Genomic DNA, 13,551 nt, shown 5'->3' with positions numbered 1-13,551 from the left:
GAGAGAGCATTCCATACCCAGTTAACAATACTACAATGACCCATCCGAGAGCTGCCGCTGGACCCGTCGCAGAGCCTCCATCTACTGGCATGACACGTTATCGATCCCAAAAGGGAGAGAAGATCAACTTACTGTCTACGACAAAGCGAAACCCAGACTCCGACTGCACAAGAGAGGTGCACTTTATTAGACACACAACCACAGCAAGTATGTACAAAAGGAAGCAGGTTCAACTGCCAGTCTTCTCACAGAAAATGAAAAAAAGAAAAATCACATTTCTCACAGAATATCATGGCATCCGCACTGATAAATGAGAATGTCCAGTATCAGTAGGTATTTATATAGATCTATTTTTTTTCTTCGTATTGTTGATTATGTCACGCTACTCTACAAGTGGGAGATCGTAATTGGTGGGGTTTTCTGGTGAAGGTGCGTTGAAGCGTTCCTGGATCGTTCGGGATGGTTGGGAACGCTCCTCACATCACCGTAGCATCACTGATCACAGTGAGACTGGACATCGCCTGTGTCACAGAAATATCCAAAGTAAAAAGGTCTGGCTCTCTACCGTCGTGAACCTTGAAAGTGGTACACCGCTTTTTCTATCTCGCTCTGTTTTTTAAGAAAACATGTAGACAACACTTTTCAACTGCACCGTGCGATTGCTTGACGATGTTTCATGCATTGTTTTATAATATACCTTTGTAATCCATCATCTTTGAATGAATATAACATCATTTTGGACATAATATTTTGTTGAACTTTCTAGGAATTACTCAGTCTATTTACATATCATTTTGTTTTGTTTTCTTCTCGATGCCAAGATTTTGGAACATCCACACATTCACGTCAGAACCTCATACAGTTCTGTACACACCACAGACAGCAGGTCAAACAATAGACATATGTCTCTTTCATTTATTAAAAACAGAACCAAACACGTCTCAATAGACAAAGATTATGATGATGAAGAAAAAGCTAATGTTCCATATCTATCCGCGTTACGGGCTCTTGGTTTGTCATTGAAACCTAAATGACGTATTCAATGCTGAGATCCTTCTCCGTTAATAACTTTGGGCCATGCTGATGTAATACCAGTAGAGGGGTTTCTAGTATGGGCTATTCATTTTCGCCAAGGGTGAAGAACACATCAGTCAGGTATAGGGAGCGCTATGTAATACAAAGACTAGGACAGAGAATAGAAGAGGACTAAGTAAACCAACAGAAGTTACAAAGAAAAGGCACGCCCCTAAGAACAGGTCTAGGAACAGCTCCTCTTACCTCAAAATGAATGTTAGCTAGTGGAGGCCTGGGAGCAGACGTTGTACTGGACCAGCTCAGGGGCAACCTCTCCCTTAACATACCAGTAGCATGGGCCAGCAGGCCAACAAAAGAGGAAACTCACACAACTGTTCAAAATAGTGCTAATAAAAATATCCCAGAATTAAAAATGAGCTCCACTGTATATTACATACCTGTCCTGTCTTCTATACAGATAAATATTTTCAAATAAATATAAAAATGTTCTGCTTATGAATAAATAATTTGCTAATGTGAACTACATTATCTCTCTTGAAGAATTGAAAACTGTACAAAATGCCTACTCATATAAATCCCCAAAAGAGGATTATTTAAATTGTACATTATAATAATTTAATCCAGACCTATGTGTCACACTCTTCACAATTATATTAATATCATACACAAACATCTTAACGAAGATATATTTATATATGTATAATTATTCTACTTTTCATTTCAAGTTTGCATGAACTATTTCTCTGATTGCCAGGGGCTTTCACTACGAGTGCCTCCACTCTCCTCTCCTCTCCTCATCCCCATTACCAATAAACCCCTCCAAGACTCAGCCATATTGAAATCTCCTGTCCAATAACACTAGTACTATGGTGACTCAAAAAAGCATTGTCACGCAGTCTTGGGGTTCTCGTCTTGGACTTTCCTGTGTAAAAGCAGCGAAGTGTGAATACCTCCCTCCCTTCCTCCCCATCACCCTGCCAGATGCAAAAGCAGCGCTGGGAGTTATGGATTTGAGTGTGGAGTTGAATGAGTAAGTGAATTTCTTTCATTTGGCGTTCACTTCACAAAACCCAGGGCTTGAGTCCTGCATTGCTACAGTGCAGCCAGCGTGAGGCTTAACTAACTCGCTGTGCCGTGAGCTTGCGGTTTCCTCGCTGATAGAACAGAGGGTGTGCTTATTGCGATGCCACGGCCACATTCTGACACACTCTGGTGTGTGTGTGTGTGTGTGTGTGTGTGTGTGTGTGTGTGTGTGTGTGTGTGTGTGTGTGTGTGTGTGTGTGTGTGTGTGTGTGTGTGTGTGTGTGTGTGTGTGTGTGTGCCAATATGTACCCCTTTGTTCTGATCTTTACAACCATGTGTTGTCGGAGCCGCTGATGTGATTTGGGCCATCATACCAAGGTTCCTCGGCCTGAAAAACACAAACGTGCACATGATCTGTACTGCAATAAGCCTACAAGAACAGTATTTTGGTGGGTCGCCAATGAAACCAAAGTTCCAGAGGGTTCATGCAGATAGGTCCACTCTGTGCTCTCATGGGGAAATTGCAACATCGATCATGTTGTGCAATTATAACAGCACCATGGCAGTCAGACATACAGGTCCATTGGGAACCTCTTCCAAGAAGGGTTTGATTCATAGACACAGCTCCCCCAAAGGACAGCACAGATAGCAAGTTGCAAAAAATAATAGCCTTCTTAAATTCAAAAGGGTGTCAAACATTGATGTCCAGATAAACCTGTCTAACCAGCCCTTTTACACCTCACGAACCCAGTAGTGAAGAGTTAAAGCACTTTGTTAATTACACTAGCCTTCAAACATGAAAACCACAACCAATCTCCCCACCTCAAGCTGTCTGCACTTTACACCGCCCTCTTTCACAAGCAATTGTTTTCATCTCAATGCCACAAAGAATCGGTTTCACGCACTTGTCTCCTGAACAGTTGAAGAATGAACTAGGACTACACACGGCCATAACCCCCTAGGTCGCCTTGGTGACGCATCACAGAAGAAAGAGAGCTTCAGAGTGTTTGCTGGCGTAAGATTAACAGCAGGGAAACCATCGACACGTCTTTGATGAAAGTGTGTTTCTATCCTTATAACACTTCCAAGCTCTTAAGTCAGCTGTGAGGAATGGAGCCAGTGATCTGCGTAAGAACTCCGGTTTAAGGGGAGAACACTCATATACCCTGGAGCTGCCTTCGTACATGAACCGAATTATTCTCCGTAACATATATCACAGAACAAAAGCAGCCGTTTCCAGTGGCAACCTTACTACTGCAAAACCAACAGCTGTGGGCTAAGCCCGCTTCTGTGTCGGGGGAGGTCCAGATAAACTCATTGTGGGTTTAGTCTCGAGCAAATGCTGAAAATACACACAGGCCAAAATGAAACCCATTGTGCCGCACGTCTTGTAAATAATCAGATAAATAATAATCAGCTGGTAATTAATTAATTTGTGCCGTTGTTTCTCTCTCTCGAACATTCGGTCCCTTTTAACCATTCAAATCGATTACTACCTAGAGGACTGCATTATCAAACCGGTGTGGGTTAATTCATGACCAGTGGTTCTACAGTCATGAAATAGAGAAATGGGCAATCTAGTCAACAGTTCTGACTCAAAACAACTGGAGACTGTGCTTTTCATAAGCAGCTTGGCGGATTTCCGTCTCACCGGCGTGTCGGAGACTGTGCGTGCATCTACTGCTGTGTGCCGGTGCCTGGTCACGTGAGCGTGTGTTGAGTTCAGAGTGTAATCACTGCAGCAGGGAACGCCAGTCCAAGGCAAAACCCGTCCACTGTGGATACGTCCTGATTGTCGTGCAACATTCATGTCTACACATTCTACATTCTTTAACGATCAATTTCAATGTTTAAATCTATTTTATTTTCCCCCCTTCTTCATTGCACCAGCTCAGTCGTTTAAATAACTGATCTACTGTAACATCACATTACTGTTCCTATAACGTGCTATTGTGGGCGATACAATTGTGCGTAGACTCTCAAACCAGAGGACCTCAACAAAAGCAACTCCCTGGCCTTTTCTTCCATCGCCAAACTGCTGTGTTAATAGTGCGGCCATAGAGAACGAGGGTAAGAATGGAATCAGATGCCGGATAGAAGAAGCCTTAAGCCACTCCAGGGATGTAGCATTAGATAAACAGTGGAATGTACAGTCACATTGAATGGGAGCCGTTTCATTCATGTAAACTCTTTACAAAACAGGGAGAACTATAGCACCAGTTTCGACTTCTACACAGGCGATGCAATAAGTCTGAAATAAAGAAAGGAACAAACAGAAAACGGTCTCAGAATGGAAACCACCACCTTGGTTTAGCTTTGTTTTTCTCTACAGATTCACATTGTGCCAGGTGATGGAATAAGACTGCTATAGCTCTGAACACACACGGCTACTGTACTGTACTCGTTGATTATTGCAACTCTACGCTGTATAATATAAGTCACAGTCTAGATATCACATCTACTCCACTTAGGTTCCATCCAATAAGATTTGGCAAATGGTGCGATGATAAACTGTGGGTTCATAAAGTACTGGCACTGTTTTTCTGTCCACCCAGACCAGACCAGACCAGACCAGACTAGGCCGGATCAGACCAGACAAGGCAGTGGGAGGGAGCTCTCTCTCTGGGGGTCTGGGGAACTGTCAGTACTACTGAGTGGGAGAGCCAGAGAGGAACCACCATCAACTCTTGTACTGTATAATTATAGATATGTGAAGATTATGGCTTCTGGACTGAGACCAAGGGCAGCAAAGTGACACTCAGAAAGTCAACTCTGGGGAAATCCCCACTAATATGTGTTGCTACATGTGACTCTTGGAATTGAGGGCTAGGGCAGAGGGCCGGGCTAGTGTGTTTGTTTTCCTCTTCATTTTTGGCATGTGATGGTGCTTTGATTGCGCTCTTCCTCCTCCTCCTCCTCCTCTCATCCATCCTCTTGTACTTCACTGTGAGTTGCTAGGGGGAGACAGGTTTAGGCAGGGTCTTGCTGCCACGTTCCTTGTAGCTGTTGGAGCCGGAGTACTGCAGGCTGCGGCCGCTGGACTTGAGCCCCACGGAGGAGAGGTTGAGGGAGGTCAGGGGGGTTGGGGAGGAGGGCGAGGAGGAGGGGGGTGGAGGTGGTGGAGGTGGGGGAGGTGGAGGAGGAGGAAGAGGAGGTGGTGGTTGAGGTGGTGGTGGAGTTGGAGGAGCGGCCGTTGGGCAGGGGCAGGGAGGAGGCGCGCTGCTGCTCGCGGAGGAAGCGGTGTTGGCGGAAGGTGGAGGAGAGGAGCAGGGCCTCGGCGCTCAGGCTGGAGGCTGATAGGCTGGCGGCTGACAGGCTGGAGGCTGACAGGCTGGCCAGCAGGGCTTTGGCCTGGCTGGAGGAGACTGTCAGGGAAGACAGCGTCCCCTCCTGTGGATACTTCCTCAGACCCGGGGCGAACACAGTCGAGGCCGAACTGGAGGAGGACAGGCGGCTGGAGAAACTGGCAGCTTTGGTGCCTGACAGGAGGGGCTCAATACTGCTGCTGCTGTTCCCATGGGCCTATGGGTCAGACCCAGGGACATACCAGGAAGAGGAGGAACAGGAGGAGGGACATGGAGAATTGGGGAAAATTGGAAAGGTTTCAGGGGGAAAAAGAGAAATGAAAAAAGAGAGTACAGTCATATAGTTGGTAGTGGTCCCCGACAGCACCCTTCCATTCACACAGACATGCGCACACACAAACATACAGAACACACACGCAAACACACCAAGGGGAGAGTGGTAGATATCTTGTGCATTGTGGGGTCAATGTAGGACATGAGAGGGTACAGGAGTCAGAGACTGCTAATACCCATGTTAAGCCAACAGAGGGTAGGGGGGCTTAAGGGCGTGGACTAGGAGTAGCAGGGGATGGGGTGGGGGTCAGATGCAGCTCTGTAGTCAGGTGGTTGGTGCTGAGGAGGAGTCTGGAGAGGACAGGCACGGGCTGGTCCCTCACTCACTGTGCAGGGTCAGAGGTCACAGAGGCGCAGGTGGAGGGGCGGGCCGGGTGGTACAGGATGGCCCAGGAGGATCACACAGGTGACAGGGTGGTGGGTGAGGTGGTGGTGGTGCCCCAGGAACAGGTGGTGTTGAGAGGCACAGGCAGGGTGGGGTGAGGGACGAGGGGTGAGAGGTGGGGGGTGAGGGAGGAGGGGTGAGATGAGAACAAGAGACAAACACAGGAAATTCAGGTTAGTATCAGCTAATGTTGATGCTAGCCAAGAGCGCCAAATACACAGAATGAGACAATATATTCTTTTTTTGTATTATGATACCAACAGTCGGAAGTGAAAATGTAACGGAAGTGTACAGGGGTTACACTGCTGTTGTCCGTTACTGTTTTGACCGTTTTTTTAATGGCCGTCCGAGTCATTAAAAATGCAAAACACATTAAATGAACAGCAATACGCATATTCCCCTTTGTGTGATGCTAGAGTACACCAGTAGATGGCGCTGTGTTGGCAGTGAGACATTGTGGTAGCGCTGTACACATTACACAGTACAGGGGGTGTATTCTCTGTAAATGCAGTCTGCCAGCATTCAGTCTCTCTCATAGAGGAAGGCTGGAGGCGAGTGTCAGTGCCAGGGCATGGGCACAACACAGGCAGTGTCAAATACTAACAGAGCTATGCCAGAGCACGGGTGTGTGAGGGTCCCCTACTCTGTGATCAGTCCTACTTCGGTGCCACTGGCTGATGACACCTGTCTAGACATCTGTGCTTGTGGGTGGGGGGTGAGAGGAAGAGGAAGAGTCTGATGTGACTATCCCAACTCTGTATCATCAGTCAGACAGACACTGGGAGAGAGCGATACCAGGTTTTATATCAAAGGCCATTGTTTATTTAGAGGTGACTTTGATTAAATCCAGGATTGCAAATCATTTGCTCTTGAATAACTCTTGTACATAAATATGTCAAAAGTTCTCTTCCACAAGGCAACCCACTATTTCTGAGAGGTTTCTACTCTGCCCTGCATGTTGATTGGTTGGAGGGTGTTAGTGTGGAGATTTGGAGAGGGAGAGGGGATTTGGTCTGTGTGGTTGGTCGGACAGCAGGTGCGTGTTGTGTGGCCTGTGAGGCTTTAACCTGCTCTGTTGGCTGCTGCTGTCTGCCCCCAGAGAGAGGGGCTGTTCCTTCTGCCTGAGGACACCCTCTCTCTCCTCTCTCTCCTCTCTCTCCTCTCTCTCAAGCCTGGCTACCGCAACATTTATTCCGCTCTGTTAGTGCGGTAAGATAGCCTCCTCTCATCTCCAGAAGCTCAGAGCTGCCTGCCAAAAGACTGTGTCGTGGGACTGCCCCCCCCCCCACTAGCCTGCTTCACAGCCAGAAGTAATAAGAAGCGAAATGGGAAATGGAAATCGAGGATTGTGGTATGAAAATGATTCACATTGTCATGGCCTCCTTGATCTGCTCCAAGGCCAACAAACCGAAATGGTGGCTTTGAACTGTCTGTTCTTATAACAGCTCAGTGATTTAAAAAATCCTCTCATGCCTGGATGGCTCTGACGTCTCCTGGTACTGTAGCAGTGCCTAATAACAAGCAGCACAACGGCACTGAGTATCATCTCACAATGCACTGTTCAGTCTCCCACACACACACACACACACACACACACACACGCACACACACACACACACACGCACACACACACACACACACACACACACACACACACACACACACACACACACACACACACACACACACACACACACACACACACACACACACACACACACACACACACACACACACACACACACACACACACACACACACACACACACAGTACAGACAGATAACACAAATATGAAAGCTTTCGCACCACCGATAACGTCAATTCATAACACCACTGTGGATATAAGCAGAAAAGTGACAAACAGAGAAAGGATAGGACGATTAAAGGAAAGCGTGATGAGAGAGAGAGAAGGTCAGAGAGAGAGAAGGTCAATGTAAGAGTATGGGGTCAGAGGTCATCTCTGGGGAGAAGAGATCTCTTTACCTTCAGCTGTGGCTCCAGTAGAAAGGACACCCACGGTGGGCATGTCTGGGTGGGTGTGAGTCAAAAACACAGCATCAGTAGAGAGTGGGGCTACTAACTTACAACTCTATGGGAGTGTGGAAACTAACTTATAACTCTATGGAACCAGAACCCCTCCACTGATTTCTTGGGCTCAGTGCTAGTGAATGACACTCAATCTGTCTTCATCATAAGGGAGGTTTCTGAGTCAAAGGTGAACAAGGGGATTAGCTCACTAAAGAACTCTAAAGCCAAAGATGTGTTTGGGATGGACTCTACCTTTCTTAAAAACTACAAAGAGTCACTCATTGGCCCCATTACTAAGGTCACCAACACATCTATTGGTCTCGGTGTGTTTCCAAGGGTATGGAAGTCGGCCATAATAACGGCCATCTTTAAATCAGGCGACCCTGCTGACGTGAGTAACTACAGGCCCATTAGTATACTACCTGTGGTGTCAAAGGTTGTTGAAAAGTGTGTAGCAGAACAACTGATTGCCCACCTCAACAACAGCCCCTTCACATTACACTCCATGCAGTTTGGCTTCAGAGCGAAACACTCTACAGAAACGGCCAACTGCTTTCTTCTGGAAAATGTGAAGTCCAAGATGGACAAAGGGTGTGCTGTTGGGGCTGTGTTTCTGGACCTAAGGAAGGCTTTTGATACTGTTAACCATGAGATTCTCATCACAAAATTGTCCAAGTTCAACTTTTCCCCTGATGCCTTGAGATGGATGAAATCATACCTTGAAGGCAGAACTCAGTGTGTCAGAGTGAGCAATTAGCTGTCGCCCACTCGTAGCTATGATGTGGGCGTGCCCCAAGGGTCAATACTGGGGCCCCTCCTGTTCAACCTGTACATTAATGATCTGCCTTCTGTCTGTACTGGGTCTGAAGTTCAAATGTATGCAGATGATACAGTGATATATGTGCATGCAAAGAGCAAACAACAAGCTGCACAAGAACTCACTACTGTAATGGTCCAGGTTACAAAGTGGCTCAGTGACTCGTGTTTGCATCTCAATGTGAAAAAAACTGTTTGCATGTTCTTCACAAAGAGGGCAACAGATGCTACTGAGCCAGATGTCTATGTGTCAGGGGAGAAGCTCCAGGTGGTATCCGATTTTAAGTACCTTGGCATCATACTTGATTCCAACCTCTCTTTTAAAAAGCATGTGAAAAAGGTAATTCAAATAACCAAATTCAACCTAGCTAATTTCCGATTTATACGAAATTGTTTGACTACAGAGGTAGCAAAACTGTACTTCAATTCTATGATACTCCCCCACTTAACATACTGCTTGACTAGTTGGGCACAAGCTTGCTGTACAACATTAAAACCTATTCAGTCTGTCTACAAACAGGCTCTCAAAGTGCTTGATAGGAAGCCCAATAGCCATCATCATTGTCACATCCTTAGAAAGCATGAGCTCTTGAGTTGGGAAAATCTTGTGCAATACACCGACGCATGTCTTGTATTCAAGATCCTTAATGGCCTGGCTCCCCCTCCACTCAATATTTTTGTTAAACAGAAAACCCAGACATATGGCAGCAGATCCACAAGGTCTGCCATGAGAGGTGACTGTATAGTTCCCCTAAGGAAAAGCACCTTTAGTAAATCTGCATTCTCTGTGAGAGCTTCCCATGTCTGGAATACACTGCCATCAGACACACATAACTGCACCACATATCACACTTTCACAAAATGCTTGAAGACCTGGCTAAAGGTCAATCAGATTTGTGAACATGGTCCCTAGCTGTGTGTTGCCGCTTTCCATGTTGTCTGTTGTCTGTAGCTTGTGAGGTGTGGAAACACTTTGTTGCTTTTATGAATTTTGTTTTGCTGCTTTTTGTTCTATGTTGCTCTGTCTGTATGCTATTTCTTGCTTGTCCTATGTTGCTATGTCTTGCTTGTTCTATGGTGCTATTGTCTATATTGTAATTGTTTTTAATAACCTGCCCAGGGACTGCGGTTGAAAATTAGCCGGCTGGCTAAAACCGGCACTTTTACTGAAACGTTGATTAATGTGCACTGTCCCTGTAAAAATAAAATAAAATAAAACTAAACTATGGGAGTGGGGAAACTAAATTACAACTCTATGGGAGTGTGGAAACTAACTTATAACTCTATGGGAGTGGGGAAACTAACTTATAACTCTATGGTAGTGGGGAAACTAACTTATAACTCTATGGGAGTGGGGAAACTAACTTATAACTCTATGGGAGTGGGGAAACTAACTTATAACTCTATGGGAGTGGGGAAACTAACTTATAACTCTATGGGAGTGGGGAAACTAACTTATAACTCTATGGGAGTGGGGAAACTAACTTATAACTCTATGGGAGTGGGGAAACTAACTTATAACTCTATGGTAGTGGGGAAACTAACTTATAACTCTATGGGAGTGGGGAAACTAACTTATAACTCTATGGGAGTGGGGAAACTAACTTATAACTCTATGGGAGTGGGGAAACTAACTTACAACTCTATGGGAGTGGGGAAACTAACTTACAACTCTATGGGAGTGGGGAAACTAACTTATAACTCTATGGGAGTGGGGAAACTAACTTATAACTCTATAGGAGTGGGGAAACTAACTTATAACTCTATGGGAGTGGGGAAACTAACTTATAACTCTATGGGAGTGGGGAAACTAACTTATAACTCTATGGGAGTGGGGAAACTAACTTATAACTCTATGGGAGTGGGGAAACTAACTTATAACTCTATGGGAGTGGGGAAACTAACTTATAACTCTATGGGAGTGGGGAAACTAACTTATAACTCTATGGGAGTGGGGAAACTAACTTATAACTCTATGGTAGTGGGGAAACTAACTTATAACAGTATGGGAGTGTGGAAACTAACTTATAACTCTATGGGAGTGGGGAAACTAACTTATAACTCTATGGTAGTGGGGAAACTAACTTATAACTCTATGGGAGTGTGGAAACTAACTTATAACTCTATGGGAGTGGGGAAACTAACTTATAACTCTTTGGGAGTGGGGAAACTAACTTATAACTCTATGGGAGTGTGGAAACTAACTTATAACTCTATGGGAGTGGGGAAACTAACTTATAACTCTATGGGAGTGGGGAAACTAACTTACAACTCTATGGGAGTGGGGAAACTAACTTACAACTCTATGGGAGTGGGGAAACTAACTTATAACTCTATGGGAGTGGGGAAACTAACTTATAACTCTATGGGAGTGGGGAAACTAACTTATAACTCTATGGGAGTGGGGAAACTAACTTATAACTCTATGGGAGTGGGGAAACTAACTTATAACTCTATGGGAGTGGGGAAACTAACTTAAAACTCTATGGGAGTGTGGAAACTAACTTATAACTCTATGGGAGTGGGGAAACTAACTTATAACTCTATGGGAGTGGGGAAACTAACTTATAACTCTATGGGAGTGGGGAAACTAACTTATAACTCTATGAGAGTGTGGAAACTGACTTATAACTCTATGGGAGTGGGGAAACTAACTTATAACTCTATGGGAGTGGGGAAACTAACTTATAACTCTATGGGAGTGGGGAAACTAACTTATAACTCTATTGGAGTGGGGAAACTAACTTAAAACTCTATGAGAGTGTGGAAACTAACTTATAACTCTATGGGAGTGGGGAAACTAACTTAAAACTCTATGAGATTGTGGAAACTAACTTATAACTCTATGGGAGTGGGGAAACTAACTTATAACTCTATGGGAGTGGGGAAACTAACTTATAACTCTATGGGAGTGTGGAAACTAACTTAAAACTCTATGAGAGTGTGGAAACTGACTTACAACTCTATGGGAGTGTGGAAACTAACTTAAAACTCTATGAGAGTGTGGAAACTAACTTATAACTCTATGAGAGTGGGGAAACTGACTTACAACTCTATGAGAGTGTGGAAACTGACTTATAACTCTATAAGAGTGGGGAAACTGACTTACAACTCTGAGAGTGTGGAAACTGACTTACAACTCTATGGGAGTGGGGAAACTGACTTATAACTCTATAGGAGTGGGGAAACTAACTTATAACTCTATGGGAGTGGGGAAACTAACTTATAACTCTATGAGAGTGGGGAAACTGACTTATAACTCTATGAGAGTGGGGAAACTAACTTACAATTCTATGAGAGTGGGGAAACTGACTTACAACTCTATGGGAGTGGGGAAACTGACTTACAACTCTATGAGAGTGTGGAAACTAACTTACAACTCTATAAGAGTAGGGAAACTATCTTATAACTCTATGAGAGTGTGGAAACTAACTTACAACTCTATGAGAGTGGGGAAACTAACTTACAACTCTATGAGAGTGGGGAAACTAACTTACAACTCTATGGGAGTGGGGAAACTAACTTACAACTCTATGAGAGTGGGGAAACTAACTTACAACTCTATGAGAGTGGGGAAACTGACTTATAACTCTATAGGAGTGGGGCTACTAACTTATAACTCTATGGGAGTGGGGAAACTAACTTATAACTCTATGGGAGTGGGGAAACTAACTTATAACTCTATAGGAGTGGGGAAACTAACTTATAACTCTATGGGAGTGGGGAAACTAACTTACAACTCTATGAGAGTGGGGAAACTGACTTATAACTCTATGGGAGTGGGGAAACTAACTTATAACTCTATGGGAGTGGGGAAACTGACTTACAACTCTATGGGAGTGGGGAAACTGACTTATAACTCTATGAGAGTGTGGAAACTGACTTACAACTCTATGGGAGTGGGGAAACTGACTTATAACTCTATGAGAGTGTGGAAACTGACTTACAACTCTATGGGAGTGGGGAAACTAACTTATAACTCTATGGGAGTGTGGAAACTGACTTATAACTCTATGGGAGTGGGGAAACTAACTTATAACTCTATGAGAGTGTGGAAACTAACTTATAACTCTATGAGAGTGTGGAAACTGACTTATAACTCTATGAGAGTGGGGAAACTAACTTATAACTCTATGGGAGTGGGGAAACTAACTTATAACTCTATGAGAGTGTGGAAACTGACTTATAACTCTATAGGAGTGGGGAAACTAACTTATAACTCTATGGGAGTGGGGAAACTAACTTAAAACTCTATGAGAGTGGGGAAACTAACTTACAACTCTATAGGAGTGGGGGAAATTGACTTACAAATCTATGGTAGTGGGGAAACTAACTTATAACTCTATGGGAGTGGGGAAACTGACTTATAACTCTATGAGAGTGTGGAAACTGACTTACAACTCTATGGGAGTGGGGAAACTAACTTATAACTCTATGGGAGTGTGGAAACTGACTTATAACTCTATGGGAGTGGGGAAACTAACTTATAACTCTATGAGAGTGTGGAAACTAACTTATAACTCTATGAGAGTGTGGAAACTGACTTATAACTCTATGAGAGTGTGGAAACTGACTTTTAAACTCTATGAGAGTGTGGAAACTGACTTATAACTCTATGAGAGTGT

At 44.4% G+C, this 13,551-nt stretch overlaps 1 protein-coding gene across 3 annotated transcripts in view; it reads right to left on the bottom strand.

Annotated features, from left to right (window-relative positions):
- Window positions 1–164: 164 nt before the first annotated feature.
- Window positions 165–13,551, bottom strand: part of LOC124000756 (SRC kinase signaling inhibitor 1-like) — a 150,918-nt gene continuing 137,531 nt past the window's right edge. For all 3 annotated transcript variants that reach the window (XM_046307344.1, XM_046307345.1, XM_046307347.1), the window contains one exon: window positions 165–5,580. In XM_046307344.1, coding sequence (XP_046163300.1) covers window positions 5,029–5,580 — 552 coding nt within the window. In that variant the 3' untranslated portion in view covers window positions 165–5,028. The remainder of the gene's footprint in view (window positions 5,581–13,551) is intronic.

The sequence above is a fragment of the Oncorhynchus gorbuscha genome, linkage group LG16 (assembly GCF_021184085.1).
Source record: "Oncorhynchus gorbuscha isolate QuinsamMale2020 ecotype Even-year linkage group LG16, OgorEven_v1.0, whole genome shotgun sequence".
Classification (NCBI taxonomy): Eukaryota; Metazoa; Chordata; class Actinopteri; order Salmoniformes; family Salmonidae; genus Oncorhynchus; species Oncorhynchus gorbuscha.
Note: the sequence above shows the minus strand (reverse complement) of the source record. Positions and strands in the feature narration are given on the sequence as shown.